Raw genomic sequence first — 27,076 nt, 5'->3', positions numbered from 1 at the left:
TTTTGTTTCATGTTTAAATAAACAGCATGTGTTTTAAACCCGCTGTGGTTCTGATGAGATCACTGAACAGAACCTCATCTTCAGGTTTTTAAACTGTCTCAGAATTCACACCGACGATAAACGGATGTTTTATTGTGAAGATTTCATTTGCAAAACATTTTAGTTTGAAGGAGGAAATAAATAAAAGCACATTAGCGTGTGTGTGTGTGTGTGTGTGTGTGTCGTCCTGCAGAGGAATAAATGAGACGCCCTGTGTGGGTCCGCCGGACCAGACGGGGTGTTGGACTGGTTCCACTGGGTCAGATCACACTGGTCCGGCTCGGAGCTCCCGCTGGGTTCTTCTCTTCTGCCGGCGTGAGCTGAATGTAGAAACGGGAATCAGACGGAGGCCTGGAGGGACCAAAACATGTCCAACAACAAGAAGAACGGAGACAGGAAAACTGATGGAGAACCTCCGAACCACTCAGAACCACAGATCCAGTTAAAACATCTCAACCAGCCTTAAATTCCTCGTCATGTCTCATTTAAAGGTTCTGATTTGAAATAAAACGTCTGAACAAACAGGAGCGGCTCCTCCTGCTGTAAACTGGACTTTATTGATTTTTCATGTATTTACTTATATTTATTTATTTCCTTCTTCATTGATCGGATCTAAATATTCACGTCATCATGTTTGATCTTTAACATGAATATTAAACATAAAGACATTTTATTAAACTGTATTTCTCACATCAGATTCTTCTTTTATCAGTTTCTCCTGTGAATGTGTTTTCTATGACTCACTGCTGATAAACAGGTCCGGCGGTGGAAACATGGACCGCTGGATCAGAACCGGCCTCAGGTCATGACATGAAACCAGAACACGAGTCACTTCCGGCCGTCCTGCAGTCAGAACACGCGGGGCGTCACAGCCGTGCGGGCGCTGCGGGGTTAATGGTTCAATCAAAGTCAAGCGCTCCAACAAACTCCTGAACCGAACAGAGACTGGACCCGGGAGGAGGCTCATTACTGCGGGGACAGCGACACCGTGCGGCCGGCAGCACCACCTGCACCCAGAGAGGCAGAGTACTCTGACTACACTGCAGAAGTAATCTGTTACTGCTCAGAGTAATCAAGTACGAGCAGGAACATTTACTCAAAGTATTAAACGTGTGAAATCTCCAAATGTGCAGAATAACATGTTTCTACAACGTCACACATGACGTCAGGAGGGGGGAAGTAACGAAGTACAAATACTTTTTCAGACCAGGCTCGTTACAGAGGGAGAGACTGGACTGTGACGTCAACCATCAACTGTCTCTGTGGTGCGTTCAGGAACAGCTGGGACAAATCCTACTGATTCTACCTTTAACTTTAATAGTCTTTGAATTCTATTAATATGACGTGAGCTTCAGTTAGCTTTGAGCACAAATGTCCTTCAGAGGGAGACTTTTTACTCTGATACTCTGAGTACATGTCAGAGCCTGTAATCTATTACTTTACTGGAGGAAACAAGCTGAATCAGTACCTCTACTTTTATCAGAGTCAGTTTTTACACAAGTACCTGAACGTCTCCTGGAGGACAGACTTGCTGTGTCTCAGTTCAGGTCTGCATCCTTCAGAGGAGCAACACATGAAGTCTGTCCCAGTCTGAAGCTCCTCCAGATGCTCCTTCTTCTCCCTGTTTCTGGAGGATGCACCGCTACGATCCTTTGTGGCCTCACATATCCCAACATTCTTTGCGCGCCCGAAAAAGAACAAGAAGGCGAGAAAATGGCGACGTGGCGTGGCGTAGATCGTCACTTTCGCGTGCCTGGGCGGCAGAAATCCTGACGTAATGGTAAAACATCTGGTGACGCAACCAGGAAATGCTCCAAAGGCTAGACCGTCACATTTAACAACGGCTGACGAGGTTAACAAGGTCTCTCTGAAGGACTCGCCTTCACAGACCACAAAGGCCGAGTCCTTCAGAGGATGCACACCCTGAACTGAGACACAGCAGGTGTGAACAGCTGTTGACTTCATTCTCACGTTCAACAGCAGGTGAGAAGCTGCAGGTGGAACATTTGAACATGCAGACATCAGCGAGCACAAAACTTCTCCATCACAAATAAATATCCTGCATTTGATGTAATATATAACCATCGACAAAGGTTCACAAGTAGAGAATGTTCAGCTCTGCCGGTCCGCAGCTGCACCGAGATCTGAGGAGGCAGAATGTGAAAGTCTCAGTAAAACAGGAGAAACTGGTGTCAGCAGCGGTAGACGAACACTTCCTGTAGCTGTGAGCGGAGCCTGAAGCTCCTCTGGGACCTTGTCAGCCCGGACAGCTGACCTGTGAACTGTTGCACGGTCACATCCCGGATCAATACTTCCATAAATTGATGCTTTGCGAGCACAAACACGCTCAGAGCTCCTCCGAGAGCAGAGACGGGATCAGTAAGTCGACGATGTAACGAGGAAACATTTAATTAAAACATTCAGTGAGACTCAATCAGATTAATGAGTTTATTTCTTCTGAAGGTTTTTATCTTCCACAACATTGTAAACACAGCGCAGAGAGTCACAGTAATCAATGAGATCAATGAATGAGGTTATTAGTTAACAGAAAATATCTGAAGCTTCAATTTAAATAATATTGTCCTGATGTGACGTCACGTGTTTCTGACTCAAACACCTCAATCGACTTTAATTTGACGTGTTTGAAGTCTGAAGTCTTCGTCTGGCTCGTTATCGCTAATGATCGACGTATTGATCGGACTGAATGACACCACGAGCCTCCATGTTTGGATTTGTTGCTCGTTAATAAATAAAACGTCTCCACAAACAGTCGCTCAGCAAAGTTCATCTGTGTAGACGAGGCTGAGGAACCTTTTCTGCTCCTGAATGTCACAAATGTGTTCTGATCCAGTTCACGAGGCGATGAGGAGACAGAACCGGACCTGAGACCACACTCACACATCCAGTCAGACGTCTAAAGCTTCTCCGGTTCTGTTCATGTTTGCTGTAAATTCTGGATAAATAACTGTATTTTTCAAAGCGATCCGATGCTTCAATATAAACACGGTCAGAACCGCAGCTCCAGAAGAATCACAAAGAAAAAACTCCTGCTGCAGGATTCTGAGCTCATCAGCCGGATCAGAACCATTCACTGAGCTCCCTGAAAACATTTCCTGTCTCAGAACCTCAAAGTCTGACCCGTGTTCCTCTTTTCGGTTTGGTTCTGGTCAGTGGGTGTGTCTGACTGTCTGATCCTTGATGTTCAGACTGATACAGGTCGGGTAAACACTGTGTATCATGTAGAGACGCTGCTCAGAACAAAGGTCCACAGTTCACTTCCTACTTTTAGACGTCATCAAACTTGGACCTGAACAGCGCCGACTGTTCTAGAAGGAGTCTGACGGAGACAGATGAAGCTGCGTTTGAGTCAAACAAACTTTTAAAAGATCCGATTTAGATGCAAAGAAGCAGAAACACGTGATGTCCAGGCACCGACCCGGGTCGACCCGCTGCCAGGAAACAGGAATGTTAATGTTTATTCACCATTTAAACTTCCCAGTCTGAATATTATCTCATCCAGAATGACAGTGATGACTGCAGTTCTGTGTGCATGTAAACGGATCCACCGACACAACTGGACCGGAACCACAGCTTCAACCCAGAGAGTCACCTGACAGTCAAACAGGGCTGAAACTCACCGTTACTTTTTATGATTAGCTGATTAATCGTTACGTCTGTAAAGTGCAGAAAGATGTGTGAACACTGCTGAGTCCAACAAAACTAAACAGAACAAAACAAACAGAACAAAACGAACAAACAACTGAAAAGAAAAGAAAAAAAAAGAAAAGAAAAGCAGCAGAAGTTTGAAAAATAACTGAAATAATCGATTATTAAAATAGTCGGTGACAAATTTTCTGTCAATCAATTAATCAGCTTTGACTAAAAGCTTCCTTGAGTCAGTAAAGTCTCGTAGTTTCACTCCGTCACTGGTTATTGATCGTGACTCTGCGAGCAGCCGAGCGAACACGCCGGCTTCAGAAGCTTCATTAAATCTGTGGAACAGGAAGTGAAGCTGCTCGTCGATCAGAGGAAAGATTCTGCCGTCGCCTCGCGGCTGCATCGACTGTTTGATTTTGATGGATGTGATTTTATATCAGGATCAGGAACAACAACCCTGAATCAGTTTCTACTGTTATGATCATTAAATTTGAGTCTCTAATTTTCTTGAAGGCACTTTGTGTTCATTAAAGCTGATTGGACGTGACGATGCGTCGACTCGTCCTCCAGCGTCGCGTCTGGATATTAAATCTGTGCTGACGTGATTCTGTCGTCCATCGCTGCGTCTCTGGAGACGATAACGTGGCCGAGCGCTGATGTTGAGTCAAGCAAACTTTACTTCTTGGAGAAGAACTTCCTGAAGACGTTCTTCCTCTGCTTGTTGCCGTTGTCGTCTGTTAGCTGGGGGGCGCCGGCGGGCGGGTCCTGGGTGTCGGGCGGTGCAGGAGGAGGAGCTGACGGAGGCTGGACGCGGCCGCTCGGCGTCTCTGCAGCGAACAGGAAACAACAATCAGAACAAACACACTCACAGATTCACTCACATGCTCACTGACGACCGGCTTGTTAGCAACATGCTAACCTGCGCTCCCGCCCTCGGCCTCCTCGGAGTAGCGGTGTCGGTTGTAGTATGTGTGGGGGGGTTTGGGCGGAGGTAACCCCTCCGTGGAGGATTGTCTCTCCAGGCTCTCACCTCGCCTGTCAGCTGGTTTGGTCGGGTCGTCCGGCGCCTCGGCTAACTTCTCCAGACTGAGGTTGACTGAAGACGCCCTCCTGAACAACAACGAGACGATGACGGTGAATTCATTAAGATGATTCCTCGTCAGATTTATATATTCTGACCGCGGGGATCGTTATTGTTCACTGGAGTGGGTCCACATCGGTCCTGAACCTCCAGCAGACCCTGAGGAACCTTGGCAACATGTGTTCATTCAAATATATAATACATATTAGTGAATGTTTACAGTCATCATCTCAATAACACATCTGCACTAAAATCACCAGAACCAAACGAGAAATGGACTCAGCAGGTATCAGACCGGGTCGACACAGAACAAATGTCCACTGATGAAATAAAACCAGTGAAGTGACGTCACAGACAAATCTGCTCGTTATAAAATAAATCATAAACAAGGAAAATCTGCAGTCAAATTTACCCAAAGAGTGTTTTACATCTGCGAAGCTTCGATCTGGTAAAATAAAATAAAATGGCTTCCTGTTATTAATCTGATGACTGTAAACATTCAACAACAGCTATTAAACTGATCACATGTTGTTATTGATCCTCAGCGTCTCCGTGGTGATCAGGGCTGATTTCAACTCAATCCAGAGAAAAATCAGCGAATCACAAACATTTTTAAATTTCGCTCAGAACTTGAAGTATTATGAGAACAGCTGCGGTGTTGAATACGACCACATGAACGGACGTGTCAGCAGTAATATATCTAAAGAAGTGAGTTGCGTATAAAAGAATAAATGAACGCTGAGCTGCAGGCGTGATTTTAGACTGGAACATGAACATAATGTGCCGACTGAACGGCTCCGGTTCTGAAGAATTCTTCTTCCCCTCGTGACTTCCTGACATTAAATGAGTCGCGCTGATACAAAGGCTCCGGCGGGGTTCTGCTGTGGAGTCCAACAGGATGTGTGTCGGTCAGAAGTGTGTTGATGGAGTTTCAGGCTGCAGCGGTTTCTTTCAAACAGCGGCAGGTAATTTGACTTTGACTTTCACATGCACCTGTTCACACTGTGCACTGTGGGGCCACCGGGCTCCTCTCAGGTGGGTGAGAGGCCAAAGTAATGGAACTCACTGCCAGCAGGATTTTTTCTTTAATGAGATACTTTGACAAGGTGAATTACATTCAGCGGACAAACAACGGTGGAAAAACACTCGTGGAGCCGGACTGTGTTCATGCTGCCGGCACACCTGCGCCGGTTTGTAGCACGAAGAGGAAAAGTGAACTCTGCAGAGCAACACGACTAATGCAGTCATGAAATACATAGAGTGCTTCCTGCAGGAGCACGTCTGTGTTGTGAGCTGTAGAAATAGAAACAGCTTCAGGATGCAGCGTTGATTTGTGAGCTAACAGCAACTGAATCAGAACACAAAGCAGCCGTTTTATTCTCTTTGTGTTCGCAGCAGGTCGGACGGCGTTCATCAGGATGAACTGTAGTCACGGTTTTAAAGTTATAGATGGAGTCAAAAGACGACAAAAGCTCTTTTCAGACAGAGTTTCTACAAAAGTGTCGAAGCGAAGGTTCAACTCTACACCGCCCTCGTCTGTTCACACGGCACCGAGCGGCTACAGAGCGCCGTTTCATACAGCGTGCACGTAATTACCATCAGTAACCAGATCACAGACAGGAGGACAGACAGGAGGACAGGCAGGAGGACAGGCAGGAGGACAGGCAGGAGGACAGACAGGAGGACAGGCAGGAGGACAGGCAGGAGGACAGACATGAGGACAGACAGGAGGACAGGCAGGAGGACAGACAGGAGGACAGGCAGGAGGACAGGCAGGAGGACAGGCAGGAGGACAGGCAGGAGGACAGACAGGAGGACAGGCAGGAGGACAGGCAGGAGGACAGACATGAGGACAGACAGGAGGACAGGCAGGAGGACAGACAGGAGGACAGGCAGGAGGACAGGCAGGAGGACAGGCAGGAGGACAGACAGGAGGACAGACATGAGGACAGACACGAGGACAGGCAGGAGGACAGACACTTTTCTACGTATGAATTCTGTGTTTTTTCCTCCTATAAGATGCTGAAGTCACGAGCTGCTACTGTCTGGTCCTGTAACGTTGCTCTGTGGGACATTTCCCTTCTGTTTGATGACTGAAGGATCTGTTGCTGTGAATCCGTCTCCTTCACTTCACCTCTGAAACTTTCACACAGACTGCGAGCTGGAATATGTGAGACGAACTTCAGTGACGACGTTACTGCTGAAACTCCACGTCCTGGACAACAACGTCCACTGAAGTTTGTCTGGTCGCCATTTCTCTCCGGCTGTTTGAAGGTACGTGTGTGTGTGTGTGTGTGTGTGTGTGTGTGTGTGTGTGTGTGTGTGTGTGTGTGTGTTCACCCCGAGTCGTCCGAGTCGCTGCTGGATGACTCGCTGCACTTCTGGAGCTTCTTGATCCACAGCAGCTGCAGTTCTCTGCTGGACGCTGCGAACATATACTGACTGCCGTCCTGCAGACTGACAGGAAGGAAACAACAACAGAGTCAACACTTTATATTCATGTGCAGAGGTTAGATCAGATTAAAGAGTTTATTGTTGTTATATAGAGTACAAATAATGAAAAGGTTTCACATTAAGCTGCACAACAAACAGACAACAAACTACAGAATATGTACGTCTAAATATTTTGCACTGTTTGATGATTTCTGGCACAAAGAAGTGAACAAATCACCAAAATAAAAGTATTTGTCAAAAGAGGAGAATCTGAAATATAAAATTTGTCAGTTTCAATTCAACCAAATGTCTTTTTGTCACACAGGCGTCCTGCAGCTCTGGTAAATCTAACATGAATCTGTTGTTCCGTAGAATCAGAAATATCTATAAATCATTGAACTTCATCCGTTGACTCAAACTGAAATTGATGCAGCCTCTAAAACTGTGAATCAGATATAATCAGATATTTTCCATCATGAATATTATTTCCACCTGTAGAGAAGATAAACTCACGTCAGTCTGATGGTGTTCTCCTTCCTCCTGGAGAGAGCGTTCTCCCTGCAAACAGCTCCGACCAGGCTGATCGGAGGCCAGCGAGAGGTTCTCTGAGGAAACACAGGACGAGGAACCGATGACATCACTGATGACATCACTGATGACATCACTGATGACATCACTGATCCGTCTGTCTGATGACTGGATCATATTTTGTTGATCTCTCTGAACACATTAATAATGTAAAGACGCTCTGGAGCTCGTTTAGATTCTGTTTCAGTGCACAAAGTACTTATATCCATCAAAGTATTTTGGACGTTGTGATGTCAGACAGTAACAATCAATACTAATCAGTGACAGATCAATGAAACTGTCAGGCGTCAGAAAAGAGATCGAACTGTTAAAATGTTTGTGCTGCTGAGCTTTGACTCTCTAACGAGCAGTCAGCAGACTTTCCTCAACAGGTGAATCTGTAAATCTGTTTCTACACGATATCAGAATGGAGCAATATTGAATCATTCAAATACTGAAGCTTTATTGACAGTATTTCCAAAGTATCGAGGTCTCGTGATTCCAACATGAAGAGCTCTTCGTTCTGAGACATTTGGAGAGATGGACCCAAATATTCCACTGTTCTAATCGGTCTCTGGTTCTGCTCCAGGTTTCTGACTCTGGCAGTTTTCTCTCGACACTGTCGTCATCGCTCACAGGAGCCATGTTGGGTCCATCTGTGTCATGTGATCACTTCTGTGGTGAGTTGGAGCTTCACAAATAAAGATTGACTGATTCAATATTACATTTAGAGAAACTTCAGCCGGCTACAAATTAAAAGTCTGTGATGTTTTTTATGGTTGTAACACATCTGGACCCAAATATTCAACTGTTCTGATATTATCTATAATCTACCTGTAATCCCTGTATCAGATTAGCAGTTTTGGGACTCAGTTATTTGTAATTAACCCAAGTTTTTATCCAGTAACAAATAACAGTTACTGCCTTCCACTGAACTGAGAGCCACGTTGCAGCGTGACGTCGTCCATCGCCTGAAGTTTTGAATATTCGCTGTTGATTACGACGCGGCGGCGGCGCTCCCACACTGTGTTCGGGTCAGCTTGTTGTCAGCGCTGAGTGTGGTTCTGCTTGAGTGTTGGTACCTGTGCAGCAGCTCCTCTGTCTTTAAACAAGCTGAGCGTCTCTCCTGCCAGAACAGCAAACACCTCCTCCCAGTGGTCCAGACCCTGCAGGAGAACCGGCCAATCACAGAGACACACACACCTGTCAGATTTATCATTTAGTGTGTTTGTTCTTCCTCCTGTTGATCATGTTCTGTGTTCATGTGCTGTTATCATAAGTTATTAAGTTAGTCACTTATTTTATTTTTTGTGTTTCTTCTTTAGTTTATTTTGTTGTTTCAGAAAGTTTCCCTGTGAATCTTCTCAGGTTTGTTTCTCACCTTGTTCCCTCCTTTCAGTTTGATCTCCAGCGTTCCCTCCATTCTGATTGGCTGCATGGCTGTGACCTAACAACAGTGCAGGTGTGAGAGAGCCAATCAGATTCCAGTCATCTTGAAGTCAGAACAGGTGATCTGATGTGAGTTCTTACCTCCAGTGTGGAGCTGGTGAGGCCGGCTTCTTCCTCTGGTGCATCTTCTGTCTTCTGAGGTGGAGGAGATGGAGGCAGCTCTCCGGTTGGAGGAGAAGGATCAGCTGACCCAGGTTCCTCCTCTGTGATTGGTGCAGCAGTCGGGGGGTCAGGTGGTGTAACCTCAGTGGCAGCAGGTGGAGAATCGACAACATTATGACTCTCTCTGTTCGACGACTGCCGACTCTTTGTTCTCTGTGTGACGGGTGGAGGTGGAGGTGGAGCTTCAGTGGGAGCAGCAAGCTGTCTGATCAGTGGAGGAGAGTCGGGTGGTGCCGTGGACTTCTCTGGCTGCTCTGCAGAAGGGATTCTGGGCTTTGGAGCCAGAGGAGGTTTGGATCTGGGACGACGGCTTTTATCAAGAGTGTCTTTAGATGAAGAGGTGACGGAGGACGGAGGGGAGGAGGGAGGTTTGGGGGAGGAGGGTGGGACGGAGGTGAGACCACGGTCTTTCTCAGGAGTCTCTTTAGATGAAGAGGTGATGGAGGACGGAGGGGAGGAGGGAGGTTTAGATCCAGGGCGGTGGTCTTCCTCAGGACCCTCATCAGATGAAGAGGAGGTCTGAGCAGAGGAGGAGCGTTTGGGGGAGGGTGGAGGTGACTGAGGACGTCTTGAAGAGGTGGAGTCAGGTGATCTGAGGGGAGAATCAGGAGTCCCGTCTGATTGGCTGGTTCGACTCCTCCGGGGCTTTGCAGTCGGGCGGGAGCTGGGACCATCAGGAGGACCGACAGATTCTTCTTCTGCCTCCCATCTCTCAGACTTCCTGCTGCCACTGAAGCGACTCCTGGAGTCTGAGTCCAGGTGGAGGGACAGGCTGGGCGGGGCACCAGCAGAGCCTGTGAGACTGGTTTTCTTGTCCAGGGTGGTGGTTCTGATGGTCCTGTCCAGCCTCCTGCCGCTGAGTCGGTGGATGAGGTCTCTGGAGGAGGAGATCCGCGGGCCCGTTGGATCCGACGGTTTCCTCCTCAGGGAAGAAACTCTGGCTGGAGGCTTTCTGTCCTCCAGGTCCAGGTCCTCGTGTCCATGGAGACCCAGTCTCTTCTCCCTCTGAGAGGAAACACAACATTCAGACTGACGAGGAAACCGTCTGTAACTGTGTGTCTTTGTTAAAGCTACAAACCAACCTGTGTCTTCTTCTTCTGCAGTGCGATGAAGCGGTCGCTCTGGGCCTGGATCATGGCCTCCAGGTCCTCCTGCCTCTTCAGCAGCTCCATGACATCCGACACCGAGTCCTGGAGGAGCCGAGAGAGCACACAGAACAACTACAACAACTGACTTCCTGTTTCTGCCTCCTTCTTGAATTTCCTCATGTCAAACTTCTACCATCAGACCTCCTCAGTACATGTCTGAACCACAGAGTCTGGACCACACAGTCCGGACCACACAGTCCGGACCACACAGTCCGGACCACACAGTCTGGACCACAGAGTCCGGACCACACAGTCCGGACCACACAGTCCGGACCACACAGTCCGGACCACACAGTCTGGACCACAGAGTCCGGACCACACAGTCTGGACCACACAGTCCGGACCACAGAATCTGGACCTACCCCGTATTCCTCAGCCATCAGTGTGTTCTCGTAGGAGCTCAGCCAGCGCTCCGCCTGCTCCAGCTCCTTCTGCAGGAGGGAAATCTCCAGCTCCTCCTCATACAGGATTCTGGTTTCCTCCCACACCTTCTCCACCCGCACCTCCAGCTCCTCCAGCTCACAGACTCGCTCCTCCACCTACGAGGACGACAGGAGACGAGTCAGAGGATCCGGATGTCAGGTCAGGAGTCAGAGTTTAGATTTGAGCTCTTACCTCCTGAGACATGAAGTGTCCTCCGTCCATCAGGCGCCGCCCCTCCTCCTTCACGGCCTTTGATTTGCTGAGCTGCCTGTCAATCAGGAGGCGGTACTCCTCGTGCTTCTTAATGAGCTGCTGCAGATCGGCTCCCTCCACGGTCAGAACCTCCCCTCGGACCAGAGACAGCATCTCCCTCAGCCAGGCCCTGAGACACAAGATGGCCGCCCAGTTTCATCAACACAGATCTGCTTCACGATGACGTTCAGAATGATCAACTTCCTGTCACATGACAGGAAGTTACTGCTGGTGTGTCTTTAAGATTTAAATCTGTCTGCAACACATCAAAACCTGAAGATTATACATGTTTTTTCAAAATAAGAGCCTCTTTAGAATAACTGTCTTAACAGGAAACTTTTGATGGTTCTAGGATTTCAAAACAAAAGCCCCTGACTTCCTGTCTGAACAGCTGAAGCTGCTCTGTACCACTGAAACAAACCAACGTCAGCGCTCATCTGTTGTTCTGTTTGTGTGGACGGCAGCCCTGCTGATGATCAGAACCTACATGAGTTCGGTCCAGTGGGATAAGTATTTCTGCACGTCTTCAGCCTGGCCCAGCCTGGCGCGGCGCTGGGACGCCTTGTCCTGGATGCTGGACCAGCAGGCCTCCAGCTCCTCCAGCCTCTGACTCACAGCGGTTCTGGCCTTAGGCTGCCGTCTGCTCAGAGCCCGGCCCTCCTCTCTGCTCCGGGTCACCTCCTCTGAGATCAGAACCAGGTCCCTCTGAGGAAGACAACAACAACAAGCAGGTCCACAGGTGTCGTACGGATGATCATTAAACAGAACTGAAGGTACAAAACCAGTTTTCAGTTTACTTTATGAATTCAGATTTCTGGGTTGTCTCACCTCGAGCGCCTCGTGCTGTCTCAGCAGAGTCTGGATGGAGTTCAGGTCCTGGTCCTCCGAGTCCAGCACAGCCTCCTTCTCAGCCATCCAGCCCTTCAGCTCGTCCACGTCGTGATGGAACTGATGGACCTCCCTCGCAGACTGCAGACTCTGGAGGACACAAACAGACCGTCAGCCTCTCCTCCTCCCTGCTGAGCATCACATCACTGTTCTTCACCGACCTGTTCTCTGGTCCTGATGCTGCTGTTCAGGTCGTCCCACAGCCTGCTGAGGGCCTCGTCCCTCCTCAGGGCCTTCCCGTCCTGCTTCAGTCCTCTGCCCAGCTGCTGCACTGAGGTGAGCCGGCTACGACCCAGACCCGACATCTCTGAAACCAGAACCTCCAACTTCTTCTGAAGGACCTGCAGGTGAAGGGAGGAACAAGAAGAGGATGAAGTCGGAGTTTCAGCATCAGTTCTACAACTTCATCTTTTGCACTTTAATTCTAGAACTAGAAATACTTTTGGTGCGAGACGATCTCTACTCACCTCTACATCCTCCAGGTCTTGTCCGCAGTCCTTGGACTCCGCCACAGCCTTCTTGGACGTCAGCCATGTTTGTAGTTCTTTAGCTTCCCTCTCAAACACGTAGAGGCGGAGCTGGTCCTCCAGAGCCGTGCGGCGGGCGGAGGAGAGTCGGAGGAGAGCGTCAAAGTGTTGGAGGACGTCAGGGAGGGTCTCAGTGACCAGGTGGCTGAGACACACAGGAAGACAGGAAGTGTGTGAAGTCCTCTGTCCAGGTGTGACCTGCTGAGTGTGCAGGTGTTCTTACAGGTGTGTGTGTGTGTGTGTGTGTTTACCTGTTGGGATGTCCGAGGTGCTGCAGCGAGGCTCCGCCCTCCCGCAGCCTCTCCACCGTCTTCCTCTGGTTTTCCAGCTCCACGTCCACAGAGTCCAGCCTCCTCAGCAGAGCCTCCGTCGCCTCCTCGCTCCTCCCACAGTCCCGTGACTCCAGACCGGCCCGCTGCTCCTCCGACCACAGCTGCAGCTCCGACACCTCCACACACACATCAACACACAGACATGTCAGCCGACTCAAACGTGCTCACGTACAAATACAAACACCTAAATGACTTACCTCACTGAGGAAGGTGTGGATGCGGAGCGCCTCCTGCAGGAGCTTCTCCTTCTTCTCCGCCTCCGTCATCAGCTCCTCGTGGAGACACTTCAACTCCTCCAGACGCTCCGTGATGTCATGAGACGCGAAGTGACGACCTCTGACCTGCAAGTCAACATGATGATTGTAGTAAATGACTTCTCCAGCTTGTGATTTCATTCTTTAGAGAGTTTTATCCAGAGATGGAGGAAGTAATCAGATACTTAAGTAGAAGCACTCGACTACACTCTACAGGTGTACTATCTAAGATCCTGCAAGTATAATCAGGAAACAGTACTTTAAGTATTAAAGTTAAACCACTGCTTTGATTCTTTGCAAATAAAAGTCCCAGGAAGTAGCTCTATCTAACAGGAAACAAGGGATAGAGGTATATTTTCAAAATAAAACACCCAGACAGCTCACAGGAACTGGAGAGGTAATGTGTCTCACCAGGGAACTCATGTGCTTTTATTTGTAAAAACTAGCCACATCCTGTCAGTAACTATCTTAAGTTTTCAAAATAAAAGCCCCAACAATCACTGCATGTTAACAGGAAACCAGAGAAGGACCTAGACATTCACAATAAAAGTCCAGGAACTACAGTTGAGGCAGTGAGTGACATCTCCTCACCAGACTATGCCCCGCCTCCTGAACCGCCTGGACCAATGGGGCGCGGCTTGAGATCTCCTGCATCACAGCCTGAAACACAAACAATCATTTTTATATTTCAAACAGGAAGTTGATGTTGAGTACCAAAATAAAAGTGTAGTGGTTTCAGCTGGAGTGGAGCACCTGGTGTTTGTGCAGCAGCTGCTGGCTGCCGCTCGGAGAGCTGCCCAGGTCTTTAGCAGTGATGGAGGGCAGTCTGTCGCTCAGCCAGGCCGCCTCCTCCTCCAGGTCTCTGTAGAACTGGAACAGAACCTGCCAGGCCTCCAGGGTCTCCCTCCGCCTCAGCAGGGGCTTCGCCAGACTGTTGTACCTGCCAGAGGACGAGTTCACACACTGTGAGTAACAGCTCCAGAGGTGATGATGATGATGATGATGATGATGATGATGATGATGATGATGATGATGGTTGTTATTATTGACAACAATGTTAACAGATAATTCCAGTTCTTCTGCACCCGGGTCGGATAAACATGAGCAGCTTTAATGCAACAAGTTCTGTGATTGTTGAAATCTAAAATCTTACATCTGGAAATATGAGATTAGTTCTGCTGTGAAGTATTTTCTCTCTTTGAGTTCACAGATTATTCTTAAAATCATTTTGCTCACGATTGTTTTTCACGCTGCAATTAATCAGGTAATCTTAAAACTGAGTAATTCACAGAAAAGGAACTTGTTTCATGTGTAAGAAGAACTTTTTCTGACTTAATTCTTCTTTTTCCTTGATCATCATTAGTTTAGTGTGCTTACATTAAGGATGATGATCTGAAAACCATCATTTTCTACTTAATTCAAGACAAAACAATTATTTATCTTGCTGATCGAGTATTGATCCTTTTGCAGTTTTCAACACTGAAACTGAAACATTCCAATTAAACCACTTAATCTGGAGGACAAACTAAAGGTTTGCACAGCTGAAATGTTGAAGTTGAGACAGGAAGCAAATCAGTAAACACAGTTTGTGTATTCAGTACTTTGGACTCAAAGTTACGGTCTGTTGTTGTCTGTTCTCTCTGAGTTAAACTGTCTCGTGGATGTAAAACTTGAGTATGAACAGGATCCAGATGGAGATTATGAAAAGAAATCTTTTAGACCAACTTTTAAATGTCCCCTGAATCGGTTTGTGATTAAAATCTGCTTCTACAGGGAAACAAAACTGAATTCCTCCACGTCTCATCAGACCTGTTGATGGTGTGAGCCACTCTGATCTGGATCTCCTCGGCCAGGAAGTTCCCCTGAGAGTGGAAGCTCTTCGCCGTTTCCACCAGACCCTGTTCAGTTTAAAGACATGGTGAAATATCAGCTGATTTAAAAACCAGGTCAAATATTCCAGCACTGCTTCCTGCAGCGAGACAGGACATGAGACAGGAAGTGAGACAGGAAGTGAGACAGGAAGTGGACGTTGCGTACCTGGATCCTGTCTCTGTGTCCGTCCATCTCCTCCTCCAGACCCTGCAGGGCCTTCAGCAGCCTGTTGACAGACGGCAGGTCGCTTCCACAGTCCTCATTGGCCAGTTCGCTCTCCGCGGACGCCACACACTGCTCCATGTCGTCCAATGAGCGCTGGAACTGCAGCGCCTGAAGAAACACACACCAGATGTTTAAAGCGGTTTCACTCAGTTATCGTAGGGACATTTTATGGATTGCTGATGTCTCGCCACAGTTTGAATCAGGACGTTACCTGGTAGGCCTCCTGCAGGCGGGTCTTCTTCTCCTTACAGTTGTGGATCAGAGCGTCCCAGCTGTCCGTCAGCTCTCTGAGTCGAGGTCGAACCTTCAATTCCGCTGAGGGCGAGTCGGACAGCAGCTTCTCTCCTTCCTGTGACATCACAGCGTATCAAGTCTCTATTTATTGTGAATTATTCACTTGATAGTTCAGATTGTGATGCTCATTTCTAATATTGTAGAAATAATGTAGCTTACATCAAACATGGTGATCTGTTCACAGAATCACGTGTGACTGAGTAGATAAATAATCATTTTCTTAAGTTTGAATACATTCATTAGATTGATTCTTATTTTGTCATGTGTTTACTGAGGTATTTGTTCGGCCTCATAAACATGTCTCCCATCGTCTGTGTGAAAGGAGGAGCACAGATTTGATCAATGAAAATATCTTAAAGGTGGCGCAAGTGTGCAAAACTTCACAAAGTGTTTTTCAAAGACTGCACGATGAAACAGTCTCATGTCTTTATGTTCGCTCCTCGCTCGGCTTCCAGTCAGTAAAGTATTAAAATCAGTTATCGTTACTCTGCAGACGACACTCTGCTCGTTATAAATCACTGCAGGCTCTCTCTGCATGCACACTGAACAAATCCCTGATTGGACGAGCCTGCAGCCAAACACACACACACACACACACACACACACACACACACACGCATACACACACACTCCACCTTGGCGGCGGCGTCCACTCTGTAGCGGTTGGCGAGGATCTCGGACTCGAAGCTCTGATGTTTCAGCACTTTGGCCTGAAGGTTGGTTGGTTCCCTCCAGCTCTCATCCAACGCCACGGCGTTACGCTCGTTCAGCCACACACACACCTGGAGAGCACACACACAGAATAAACACACACTCAGCTGAGTTCAGCAGATTTAGAGAACTTGGAGCACATGAAGTCAGATGATGAAAGTTAAGAGACTGAGCAGGAACGGCAGGATTCAGAGTCCAGTACCTGGTAGCTGCTGGACAGGAACTGCTGCAGCTGCAGGGACCGATCCAAAGCTTTGTGACGAGACCGGCTCTGCTGCTGCAGCTGACTCAGCCTGCAGACAGACAGACAGACAGACAGGTGATCAGACAGACAGACAGACAGGTGATCAGACAGACAGACAGGTGATCAGACAGACAGACAGGTGATCAGACAGACAGGTGATCAGATAGACAGACAGGTGATCAGACAGACAGACAGGTGACAGGTAAATGAACTTTTCTCTCTGTCAGATCATTGTGTACGAGGTGAACAGGTGTGATGATGTCAGCAGATCTCCTCACCTGGTAGCGAGCCCTCTGCTCTTGGCTCTGATGTTGTCGGAGTCGTAGTGGTTCTGTCGGATCATCGTCTGGCCCAGTTTGTCCACCTCGTCCAGCTGCTTCACCTGAGCCTCCAGAGCCTCCTCGAACTGGGTCTGCTTCCTCTGCAGAGTCTCCACCTCCGTCACCGAGCTCTGCACAACACCACAGACTCTGGATCAGATTACTGCTGACCGCTAACACATAAACCCAGAACACAGAGCTGGTTCTCACCCCCGGGTCCTGATTGGACAGGAAGGCCTCCTTGTTGCTGAGCCAGCTCTCACACTGCTCCACAGAGACCAGGAAGACCTGCAGGAGGACAACGAGCTACATTAACACCAACTCAATGAAACCAGTGGTGAGATGATGGCTTCATTATGTGAAGAACTTTGATTTGACAGAAACATTTCAAAAGTTTAAAGCTACAAGAAACTCTGATCTTTCATTGATTGTGGCGACCCAGCAGACAAAAGTGGTTCTGTGTCAGAACCACAAACATAATGTAGAAATTAAATGTTCCAACTGTAACTCGACATCAGAAATCTCTCTGCTGGTCTGGTTTTCTTACGGAGGTCATAAAGAGGATCAGTATCAAACAGACTGTTTCACAACTGGTTCATGTACTCGGGAGCTTCAGAATGTGGTCCCGGGTCAGAAGATGACTTTAGTTCTGCACTGATAATGTTACACGTGCTTCTCATCGTCTCTCTAAGTGAACCTGACGTCACCTGCAGGGTCCGGGCCTGCTCCAGGGTCGTGCTGCGGGTCATCCAGGCTCGGTCCAGGCTGGATTTGGCTTCTTCCAGCTGTTTCAGGGCCTTCTGGATCTCTGCCTTCGAACTGTGAGCAGACCGGATCAGACCCAGACCGAAGTCCCGGACAGAGTCGGTGCGCTCAGCGCGGGCGTCGATCTCCGTCTGCGGAAACATCTCGTATCAGTTTCAGCACTTTACTGTCACATCTGATCAGAAAACAGAGCTGACGACTCACCTTCCAGTCCTGATGCTCCACGATGAGCCGGTCCGCCTCGGTTCTGGTCTTGGGAAGTCCTTTCTCCGCCATCTCAGCACTCTGCTTGACGCTCCACTCCAGCAGGAGGCGCTGGTTGGCTTTGAACAGCTGCAGCTGGTGAGCCTCCTGCAGATTCTCCCTCCTAAAACACGTCATCACAACTTAATTAACAACATTAATGACAGTAAATCATTCAGATTTAACTGAAATATAATAAATAAAGTCACCTGAGTTTCACCTCCTTGTCCAGAGTCTTTAGAGTGTTCTGGACTTCCTTCTGTTTGTTTTTCAGCTTGTCGTTCATCCCCGACCGAGTCCTCAGGTGATCCGACACCTCCTTCTCCAGAGCCTGAGAGGATCAGAGCCAGAAGTCCTGGATATGAAGTCCTGGATATACTGTCCCCGGGGTCTCCTCGAGGAGGAGACCCCGGGGACAGTATATCCAGGACTTCATATCCAGGACTATGACAACGTTTTTGAGTTCTCGTCGACTAAAGCGACCCACCTTTGCCCTCTCCTGGATGACCCCGGCCTCCCTCTCGGTCTCCTCGTGGCGTCTGATCAGGTTCTCCACGCTGTCCACATCGAACCCACAGTCCTGACCCTGCAGCAGCATCATCTACAGACACATCACATCCTGTTAGTCTCAGAAGAGCGTCTGACAGGAAGTCTTACTGCAGCTTCACGTGACCGACCTTCTCGTTGGCTCGGTCTCGGACCTCCTCCAGCTCTCTGATCAAGCCGTGGATCACCAGCGCCCCCTCCAGCTTCTTCTTGTAATTGTTCAGATCTCCGTGAAACTTGCTCCACCTGCAGAGACGAAACATGTTCAGGGTAAAACCTTCAGACTGGGTCCAGCGAGGTGAGGACACCTACCTGTCATTGAGCTGCTGTCTCCTCTGGCGGACTGTCACCAGCTCGTCAGCGCTCTGTCTCTTCTCCAGTTTGGCTGCCAGTCTGTTGATGGCTGTGATGTGAGCGTCGTCCACCGTCTTGTCCTGCACATTAAAACAACGGTCAGTCGTCGTCTCCTCGTCTATGAAACGTCTGAGTTTCTTGGCGCTGCGCTCTCACCCCGTCTCCTGTCCCTCTGAACTCGCTGAGTTTCTTCAGCAGCTGAACTCCGTGTTCGTAATCCTCCCCGACGTCTCCAACGTTGATCATCACCTCCTGAAACTCACACAGGTCAGAGACACACATAGTACAAATACACCACCCACCCATCTACCCATCCATCCATCCACTCCTCCACCTCCCACCTTCTGTCTGATCCAGGCCTCCACTTCCTCCACTTTCTGCAGGAACTCCAGGAAGTCTCTGTTGTCCTCCAGAGCTTTCCCTCGGGTGGCCATGGCCTTCTTCAGCTCCTCCCAGTGCAGCTCCAGGGCGGCTGCGCTCCTCTTCACCTCCTTGGACCTCGGGTGGTGGAGGGAGACCAGCTCCTTCCCGGCCTGCAGGACGGAGCTGATGATCTCGCTGTGCGCCAGGATCTCAGCCTCAAACACCTGATGCTTCTGCAGGAGCTTCATCTTGGCGTGCAGGTTACTGAGGTCGGCTTTACCGTCCTCCGCCATCTTCTGCATCCGCTCAGACACCCACTCCTCCGCCTGACAGACGGACAGACGGACACGTCTACTGAACACACTGCAGCTACAGAAGGTCACTGTTCACACTGACAGAAGGAAAGTCTGATTACCGCTCCGACGTCTCTGTTGAAGACACACAGCATCCTGGAGAGCTCCAGCTCCTCCCTGCGTTTGACGGACAGCTCCTTGATCCTGTCACGTCTCTGGATGAGGGCTCGGAGTTTGGTTTGGACCCGGCCGCTCTTCTCTCTGCTCAGCTGCTTCTTCAGCCGCTCGGACAGATCCTTCAGAGACGACAGCTGCAGCGAACACACGGAGGGAAGATTTGAATGAAGAGAGAAGCACGTCACCACGAGGCCAACAGTCATGAGTGTCTGCGTACTATTCTTTGACTGTCTGGAGATTAAAGATCAATTGATTATATTGAAACATGTATTGATGATGAAACAGAGGACAGGAACATGTCAGACCTTCTCCTCCTGCGAGCTGAGCAGCTTCTCAAAGGCTTCGTGGCGTTTGATCAAACCCTCCGTCTCGTCCACCGTGTCTCCCAGAGTGCTGTTCTGCAGCAGGATCTGAGGAGAGGACAGCTGTCAGACACTGTGTGTGTGTGTGTGTGTGTGTGTGTGTGTGTGTGTGTGTGTGTGTACCTCCTGTGAGCTGGACGTCTTGTCTATGCTGTTAGCGTCTCTGTAGAACACCTGCTCCAGGTGAACAGTTTCCAGCCAGCGCTGCTTCTCGGTCCACTGCTGCTCCAGTTTGTGTCGCTCCGCCTGCAGCGCCTTCAGCTTCTCCGACACCTGAGGAGCCACAAACGATCGCAGGTAACTGATCTGAGACCAGACCGCACTGACACGTCGGGGATTCAAACTCTCACCTCCTTCCTGTTGGTCCTGTCCTGCGTCTGCAGCTCCTGTCCCATGTCCACGGCCTGCCGGTGCGTCTCCTGTCTGGCCTCCATCTCGGCCCACAGCTGCTGGTGCTGCGCCAGCTGGAGGTCGGCGGTCGCCACGTCGCTGATGCTCTCCTCGGCAGCCATTGCACCAATCAGCTGGCTGCACCACAGGAAGTAGTCCTGCGCCTGAGAGCACAAAGACACATGGGTGAGAACTGAGGTGCATGATGGGATTATTATTAATCATCCGTCTGTGTGTCTGTCTGTCTGTCTTCACCATGTTGAGGAACAGGTATCTCTGGGATGCCAGTTTTAGCTCCTCCTCCCTCTGCTCTGCGTGTCGTCGGAGCTCCTCCCACCGCTCCACCACCTCCTGCTGCACCTCCTCCAGACGGAGCTTCAGCTGAGGCGAGCAGAGGTGCAGGATGGAGTCGACGGCGTCCAGCTGCTCCTGCAACTGTAACACGCACAAAAATACATCATCACCAACGACATCAGTGTGATGACATCAGTGTGATGTCATCAGTGTGACCGCCACGCTGAACTGCTGGATGGATCATTAACTCTCGTCCGTGTGTGCAGCGCCGTCATATAGGGGGGAAAGGTGATGACAATTCTAAGGGCCCACAGCCCGCTGTAGGGCCCACACACAGCCCCCAGTAGCCTCTATGACAAAATGGTTATGCATACACTGAACTAATATATATTCATACGAATGAATCCAAATTAAAACAAAGCCACAAGTCATACAATATTCTAATTTTAATCATTTCAATAACCCCCTTATCCCCTTCTTAAAAAATGGTTTGGTCCACACCGCGGTTCGTTCTTCCCATGGTTCTTCCTCATCAGAATTAAGTGAGCGCGAGCGAACTCCAGCAAGGTTGGATGCCCCACAAAAAGCACAAGTCCGGACACCAGAAGAGAGTTGAGAAGGAGGCCAGGAGCAGCAGAGCAGCAGAGCAGGAGCAGCAGAGCAGGGGCCCAGGACATCAACAACTTATTTTCTAAGAATGGTGAGAGTAAAGCTACCGAGGGGGCTGAAACAATTAACCTACTTGTTCATTAATTTAAAGGTCCCATATCATAAAAAACAGGTTTTCTCTGCTCTCTACATATATAAGCTGGTCCTCGCTGAGCCTGTGGTCCACCTACTGGTAACACGGCGCTCCTACAGGCTGTTCAGATTCTGCTCCTGTCGTTACGTAACGAAAGGAGTCATTATCATAGCCCCGCCTCCTCTGCTCGGTGATAGGAGATATCCGAGAGGGGGCGTTCATCCCCGAGGTGAAGTTCAGTGTGTCCAGCGGAGACAGCAGTGTTTCACGATGTCGTCGCTCAGAGTTAGACACGCAGTTGCTCTGTTGTTGGTTGTATAAATCAACATCAGTGCCTATATTCTGTCCCAGCTACAGAACAACAGAAGAGACCGTGGTTGTGTTTCATTTTTAATGACAACGTGCCGGCTGCGGTTCGTGTTAGCTTGTATGTGTGTGCTAACCTCTTTACATCTGACTGCTTCAGTAACGAGGGTCAGTACAAAGCTGGCTTTGCCTCGACACTGACCCTCGTAAAAGGATCAGTCTCAACCATACCGGACCCAGCAACTGCACCCGAGCCACAGGTAAGTGTCGCGGCGGTTTGATAGTATTTACAGTTGCCGACGAGTTTAATGTTAATAATATTACGATGGAGCTTGGTTGTCACAGTAGAAAGTCTGGGAACATGTTCAGACTGGAGACAGAGACGATGCGAACAGTGTCCAAGAGTTTGGAGACTGTTGGAGACAAACACAGCTTTCGCTAGCTGTTAGCCATTAGCTACATGGCAGTAGCTGTAACAACACGTACAAACAAACTAACATTATTCAGACACACTAACCGTTCTGAAATGTCCTGCTGCAGCCGCAGAGTCTGTACTTCTTCCGGAACCTCTCCTTCTGGGTCCGATTCTGGGTCAAACTGGTTCGGTTGAACGAAAAAATCTCCGCGAGCCATAGCGATACATCCACCGTAAACATTAGCGCATGCTACCGTTAGCATAACGGGCTTCCTCTCCCTGAGAGTGACGTAGCAGGCAAGGCTCCCCATGTAGGCGTTGACAGACGGAGCTCATTAGCATTTAAAGGTGCAGGCACAGAAACAGGCTGCTGTGAACAGAGCTCAGCAGAGCGACTTTTCTACACTCTGGACAAGTCGCCAGTTCATTGTAGAGCAACGGTTCCTAGAGTAGCTATAACTGAACGTGCCTAATTTAGGGGCTACTACAGTGACTGGACAGTGCTCCAGTATGCGCCCATTCAGAGGCTGCATTGAATTGTATTATGACGCATTCAAGTTCTACTCAGTAATTATGAGCATCTGATGAAGGTCAGTTACGTTATCATGATGTGTTCAATGTGGTCTTGTAAAATGTGTTATTAGTGGGACATTTGAATAGCTTAAACACAAAAAAGTTAAATGTTCAAAGATTTGTTTGTTTTCATAGCAGTATAAAATAAAAGACACCATAATAGCTGATAACAACAAAGTAAAAAAGACTGTTTAGAATTCTGGACAGTTTACACCGACTTTTGAACGGTCTAAAAATATTTTTTGCCTGGTAAAGTGAAGCTGTCCACCTAGAGCTATGGTACTAAGAAGCCCATTTAGATTTTGTCCAAGAATAGGTTAGTTCTGCATCAGTTTTTCCATTAAACATAACATATAATGTTTATAATATATATATAATGGAACAATAAACCTTTATGCTCTGCTGCTCCAGAATCAGCAGTGGCTGCTTCATCTGAGTTTGACCCCACAGCAGTCGCTCAGCCCAGCAGTCCAGTGATGCCTATGATGGTGAGTGATTTACACACTGGTTGGCTGTTTTGGTTTATTAGTGACCCACTACCTATTTGTTGAGTGGTTAATTGAAAAAGTATTTGCAATCAGAGGTGTAATAACGTGTTGCAAATCAGTGAAATGAGAATAATACTAATAATACATCATTTACATAATCATACTCTGACTTGTTAAGTCGTTAATCGTAAAAAAGGAAACAAATTGGGTGTATTACACCAGGCACCGTCAAGAATACTGAAAAACAAGAGAATTGAAGGTGGCAATGAATGGGGTAGAGGGGCCCACACCGATATTCATTCAGGGGGCCCAGAATTCCTGGCAACTGTCCTGCGTGTGTGTGTGTACCTGTTGCTCCATGGTCGCCAGCTCGTGGAGCAGAGCTTCGTGTTTCCTCAGCTGTGACATCACTCCTCGCAAATCCTTCGCCATGTCATCAGGGATGCTCTTCTGTCGCTCCTGCAGAGAGAGAGAGAGAGACAGGAAGGCTTCAGCAGAGGTGTCTGTACGTTCTGATGGACGGATGTGATGTATTTACAGACTGTGACCTTGATGAGAGTCAGCGCGTCGGTCAGGTCTCGGTAAAAGCGGTGACATTCTTCGGCTCTCTGCAGCTGATCCTGTCGCTCCTTGGCCACGCCCTTCAAATCCTCCCAGCATGCACTGCAAAGAGACAACATCAGAATCAACACAAAGAAAGAGAGAATGAGAAGACAGGAAGTGTTTTTTGTTTTTGGGGGGTTTGTCAGTGTAGATGGTTAGCATGAAAACACTGACGCATTAGCCTGCAGCTAGCTTAGCATTAGCCTGCACCTAGCTTAGCATTAGCCTGCAGCTAGCTTAGCATTAACCTGCAGCGTCACTTCCAGACTCTTCTCCGATGTAATGAAGACGATCAGCTGACACTGACAGCGGAGTGTCAGACATGTTGGTTTATTGTCTCTGTCAGAGATCCTTTATTGATTAGTTTGTGAGGAGGGTTCACTCTGGATGGACTTGAGAGACTAAACTTTGTAACTTTGTGGTTTATTGTTGAATAACTGAAGGCTGCAGTTTGTTGTTAATGTTGAATATTATGTGAAGTGATAAAGTCGTCCTGTCGTCAGGACATAAACCACTGATCTGTTGAGCTTCAGCAGCACGTCGTACCCGAGCAGCTGCAGCGTCTCTCTGACGGCGGAGCTCTGTGGATGTTTGTTGCGGACCAGGCGAGCGACGAGCTCGCTGCAGCTCTGTAGTCTCTCCTCTCCGACTTCCAGCTGCTTCAGGAATCCTTCAAACTTCCCACGCAACAGCTGGAACAGACACATAAACAGATGATGATATATCTGCAACATGCTGGTTCTCATCGGTGGCGCTCTGACACTGTTAATGAGATGTTAATGAGATGTAACCTGAACATGCTGGTAGTCGTTGCCCAGCTCCTGAGACTCTGCTGTCTGTCTCTGCTGGTTCATCCAGTCCTCCAAGTCTGACGACTCCCGTCTGAACTCGTGGAGATGGAGGACCTCCTTTAACCTCTGACCCCTGACAGGAGACACGTAGACAGTGAGGACACACAGGTACACAGACGGACAGGTGAGTGTTCTGACAGCAGTATGACTCTGTGTGTACCTGAGAGCAGCCTGGTGCTGCAGCTCCTGCTTCAGACTGCTGAGGCGACTGTAGGGCCGGCTCAGCTCCTCCAGGCTCCAGTTCTGGACCGCCTGCTCCACCTGGTCACCTAACTGCTCCACCTCCACCTCCAGCACATCCAGCTGGCCCTCCACCACCTGCAGAGAGGAAACATCAGGATAATGTGGGCGGATACAACGTGCTGCTTCTGTCTGTGAGTTTAAAGGTTTGACAGTAACCACACACAGGACAGTGTAAAGCCGCCTGTAGGCGTCCCACAGGGAACCATCTGAGGCCTCTTATGTTTCAGTTAATCCAGACTGGATGAGCGTGTTGTACCTGGTGCTTGGTGAGGAGACTCTGAGTGGCCAGCTCGTCTTTACCATAATCGTCGATGTTCACCAGATTGAGGGTCTCGGTCAGCCTGGACTCCAGTTCTGAGCAGTCCAGCAGCAGCTGGAGAGACGAGTCAGAGGAAACTCAGCACAGACTCAAACCTTCTGTCACATGACACCTGAGCAGCCACATCCTGCTGTCTCTCACCTGCTCTCTGGTGATGGCTTTGCTCAGGTGAGCTGCCCTCCTGGTGCAGGCCTCCTCTAGCTCCTCCCACTCTGCACTCAGGTGCCTGCACCTGCGAAAAATATGTCAGAAAGGAGAATTAGTGTTTTCTCACATGAAATGTAAAGAAAACGGTTGACCGTGAGAAGGAAGGAAGAGGCACCTCTGCAGAACTTCCTCTCCGTCTGATTTGCTGGATTTAGTCAGGCTCCGCCCCTTCTCCAGGACAGTGTTCAGGTGTTTTTGGTGGGCGGTCACTTCAGCCTGCAGCTCCTGTGAACACAAAGCAAACAGGTTATTCTGGCCCAGATGAGAGCAGTCGAGTGTTTATAGTGCCGGACGGAGGTCCAGCTGGTACCTTGTGTTTCTGCATGAGGCTGATGGCTCCGGCCAGAGACTTGTCGTATCCTGTCGATCCAGAAGCTGGAATGTGTTCAGAGATCCAGCTGAGCTCCAGGTCCACGTCGTGATAAAACCCAAACAGCAGCACCGACGCCTCCAGCTGAGCTCGACGCCGGTCCAGAGGCTTCTGGAGAGACTTGAACCTGCAGCACAAAAACCCGACAAATCAGCATCGCATCAACCTGCAGCGGATCCTCCGGCTGCTTCACTGCCATGTCAGTGAGAACTCACAGCGTCAGGTAGGTGTCGGTCTCCTGCAGGATCCTCTGGGAGTCGAAGTGGTTGGAGGCGAGGTGTTTGGCCCTGCTGACGATGGAGTTGATCTTCTCCGCCAGCTCCTTGGCCTCCTGCTCCAGCTGCTGATGCTCCTTCACACACAAACACAGCAGTTAGCGACCGCTAACAGGCTAACTACCGTCTGAAAGGACACTAGACTGTTAGCCTGATGACCTCACCTTCAGGAGCTGCCGGCTGGAGCGCAGGTCGTGACCTTTGGCAGCGTTGTTCAGCATCCACTGGATGGCCTCGATCTTCAGCTTGGCGTCCTGAGAGAGACGGAGAGTTTAACAGCTCAGAGTCAGAGATCAGAACCACATTCATCTACAACATGTTACACCAGACGTTCTGTTTGTTGGTCATTTCCTTCAGTAGTTCAGCTTCTTTATAAATGATCTGATTTGGATAAACGAGACACTCAGCTCGTTAAGGAGAAGTTATCTAGAATATCAGTGTTGTGTTTTAGTATCCAGGCTGAGTGATCAGTGATCAGTGCTCGACTCGTCAGCCTCTGTGTTCGTACCTGCAGCAGCTCCATCAGCTGCTCCTGCTGACCCGCCTGTCTCAGTTTGTCTCCTCTGTCGGCCATCTTGTCCTGAAGTTTCCTCCAGCGGCCGCTGAGCTGCGTCGACTTCCTCTCGATGCTCTTACTGTTGTAGTGCTCTTCAGCCAGCATCTCCTGCCCCAGCTGAACACACATCACGTTGTTTTAGCCGTGTTTACAGAACGGGACCGCTCAGTGAAGTCGGGTCGTTGGACCAGTGAGCGAAACTTTACCTGAACCAGTCTGTCCAGCCAGACCTGGTTGGCCTGCATCTCCCTCTCAGCCGCCTCGTGTCTCTTCAGCTTGCGCAGGATGTTGGTGGGGTCGCGGTACGACTCGTCCTCCGCCACCTTAAACTTCTCCTCCATCCACAGCAGCAGCTCGTCTGAATCTCTCTGGAACTCCTGCAGCACAAACACCAGGGAGGAAAGAGACGTTCAGCTCCCAAACAAAAACACTGCTGCACTGATGATTCAGCTGTTGTTGCCTT

At 49.0% G+C, this 27,076-nt stretch overlaps 1 protein-coding gene across 1 annotated transcript in view; it reads right to left on the bottom strand.

The window, feature by feature from the left end:
- Nucleotides 1-4,610: 4,610 nt before the first annotated feature.
- The window catches only part of sptbn5 (spectrin, beta, non-erythrocytic 5), a 39,858-nt gene continuing 17,392 nt past the window's right edge, over nucleotides 4,611-27,076 (bottom strand). The window contains exons 29-78 of the mRNA XM_030392241.1: nucleotides 26,820-26,990; nucleotides 26,566-26,730; nucleotides 26,222-26,311; nucleotides 25,998-26,134; nucleotides 25,723-25,909; nucleotides 25,528-25,637; nucleotides 25,347-25,437; nucleotides 25,143-25,259; nucleotides 24,804-24,961; nucleotides 24,584-24,716; nucleotides 24,339-24,484; nucleotides 23,738-23,852; nucleotides 23,538-23,648; nucleotides 20,627-20,806; nucleotides 20,332-20,535; nucleotides 20,105-20,254; nucleotides 19,925-20,029; nucleotides 19,565-19,753; nucleotides 19,128-19,475; nucleotides 18,943-19,038; nucleotides 18,745-18,866; nucleotides 18,564-18,678; nucleotides 18,374-18,487; nucleotides 18,096-18,217; nucleotides 17,848-18,010; nucleotides 17,586-17,774; nucleotides 17,089-17,166; nucleotides 16,837-17,009; nucleotides 16,517-16,607; nucleotides 16,239-16,385; nucleotides 15,521-15,658; nucleotides 15,250-15,417; nucleotides 15,022-15,110; nucleotides 13,966-14,152; nucleotides 13,804-13,872; nucleotides 13,156-13,299; nucleotides 12,878-13,074; nucleotides 12,567-12,771; nucleotides 12,261-12,440; nucleotides 12,040-12,189; nucleotides 11,699-11,916; nucleotides 11,152-11,341; nucleotides 10,899-11,075; nucleotides 10,471-10,578; nucleotides 9,308-10,393; nucleotides 9,159-9,224; nucleotides 8,860-8,943; nucleotides 7,724-7,815; nucleotides 7,118-7,234; nucleotides 4,611-4,806 (exon numbers count right to left, since the gene is read on the bottom strand). Of these exons, the coding sequence (XP_030248101.1) occupies nucleotides 4,611-4,806; nucleotides 7,118-7,234; nucleotides 7,724-7,815; nucleotides 8,860-8,943; nucleotides 9,159-9,224; nucleotides 9,308-10,393; nucleotides 10,471-10,578; nucleotides 10,899-11,075; nucleotides 11,152-11,341; nucleotides 11,699-11,916; nucleotides 12,040-12,189; nucleotides 12,261-12,440; nucleotides 12,567-12,771; nucleotides 12,878-13,074; nucleotides 13,156-13,299; nucleotides 13,804-13,872; nucleotides 13,966-14,152; nucleotides 15,022-15,110; nucleotides 15,250-15,417; nucleotides 15,521-15,658; nucleotides 16,239-16,385; nucleotides 16,517-16,607; nucleotides 16,837-17,009; nucleotides 17,089-17,166; nucleotides 17,586-17,774; nucleotides 17,848-18,010; nucleotides 18,096-18,217; nucleotides 18,374-18,487; nucleotides 18,564-18,678; nucleotides 18,745-18,866; nucleotides 18,943-19,038; nucleotides 19,128-19,475; nucleotides 19,565-19,753; nucleotides 19,925-20,029; nucleotides 20,105-20,254; nucleotides 20,332-20,535; nucleotides 20,627-20,806; nucleotides 23,538-23,648; nucleotides 23,738-23,852; nucleotides 24,339-24,484; nucleotides 24,584-24,716; nucleotides 24,804-24,961; nucleotides 25,143-25,259; nucleotides 25,347-25,437; nucleotides 25,528-25,637; nucleotides 25,723-25,909; nucleotides 25,998-26,134; nucleotides 26,222-26,311; nucleotides 26,566-26,730; nucleotides 26,820-26,990 (8,178 nt within the window). The remainder of the gene's footprint in view (nucleotides 4,807-7,117; nucleotides 7,235-7,723; nucleotides 7,816-8,859; nucleotides 8,944-9,158; nucleotides 9,225-9,307; nucleotides 10,394-10,470; nucleotides 10,579-10,898; nucleotides 11,076-11,151; nucleotides 11,342-11,698; nucleotides 11,917-12,039; nucleotides 12,190-12,260; nucleotides 12,441-12,566; nucleotides 12,772-12,877; nucleotides 13,075-13,155; nucleotides 13,300-13,803; nucleotides 13,873-13,965; nucleotides 14,153-15,021; nucleotides 15,111-15,249; nucleotides 15,418-15,520; nucleotides 15,659-16,238; nucleotides 16,386-16,516; nucleotides 16,608-16,836; nucleotides 17,010-17,088; nucleotides 17,167-17,585; nucleotides 17,775-17,847; nucleotides 18,011-18,095; nucleotides 18,218-18,373; nucleotides 18,488-18,563; nucleotides 18,679-18,744; nucleotides 18,867-18,942; nucleotides 19,039-19,127; nucleotides 19,476-19,564; nucleotides 19,754-19,924; nucleotides 20,030-20,104; nucleotides 20,255-20,331; nucleotides 20,536-20,626; nucleotides 20,807-23,537; nucleotides 23,649-23,737; nucleotides 23,853-24,338; nucleotides 24,485-24,583; nucleotides 24,717-24,803; nucleotides 24,962-25,142; nucleotides 25,260-25,346; nucleotides 25,438-25,527; nucleotides 25,638-25,722; nucleotides 25,910-25,997; nucleotides 26,135-26,221; nucleotides 26,312-26,565; nucleotides 26,731-26,819; nucleotides 26,991-27,076) is intronic.

The sequence above is a fragment of the Sparus aurata genome, chromosome 16 (assembly GCF_900880675.1).
Source record: "Sparus aurata chromosome 16, fSpaAur1.1, whole genome shotgun sequence".
In the NCBI taxonomy this organism is placed as follows: Eukaryota; Metazoa; Chordata; class Actinopteri; order Spariformes; family Sparidae; genus Sparus; species Sparus aurata.
Note: the sequence above shows the minus strand (reverse complement) of the source record. Positions and strands in the feature narration are given on the sequence as shown.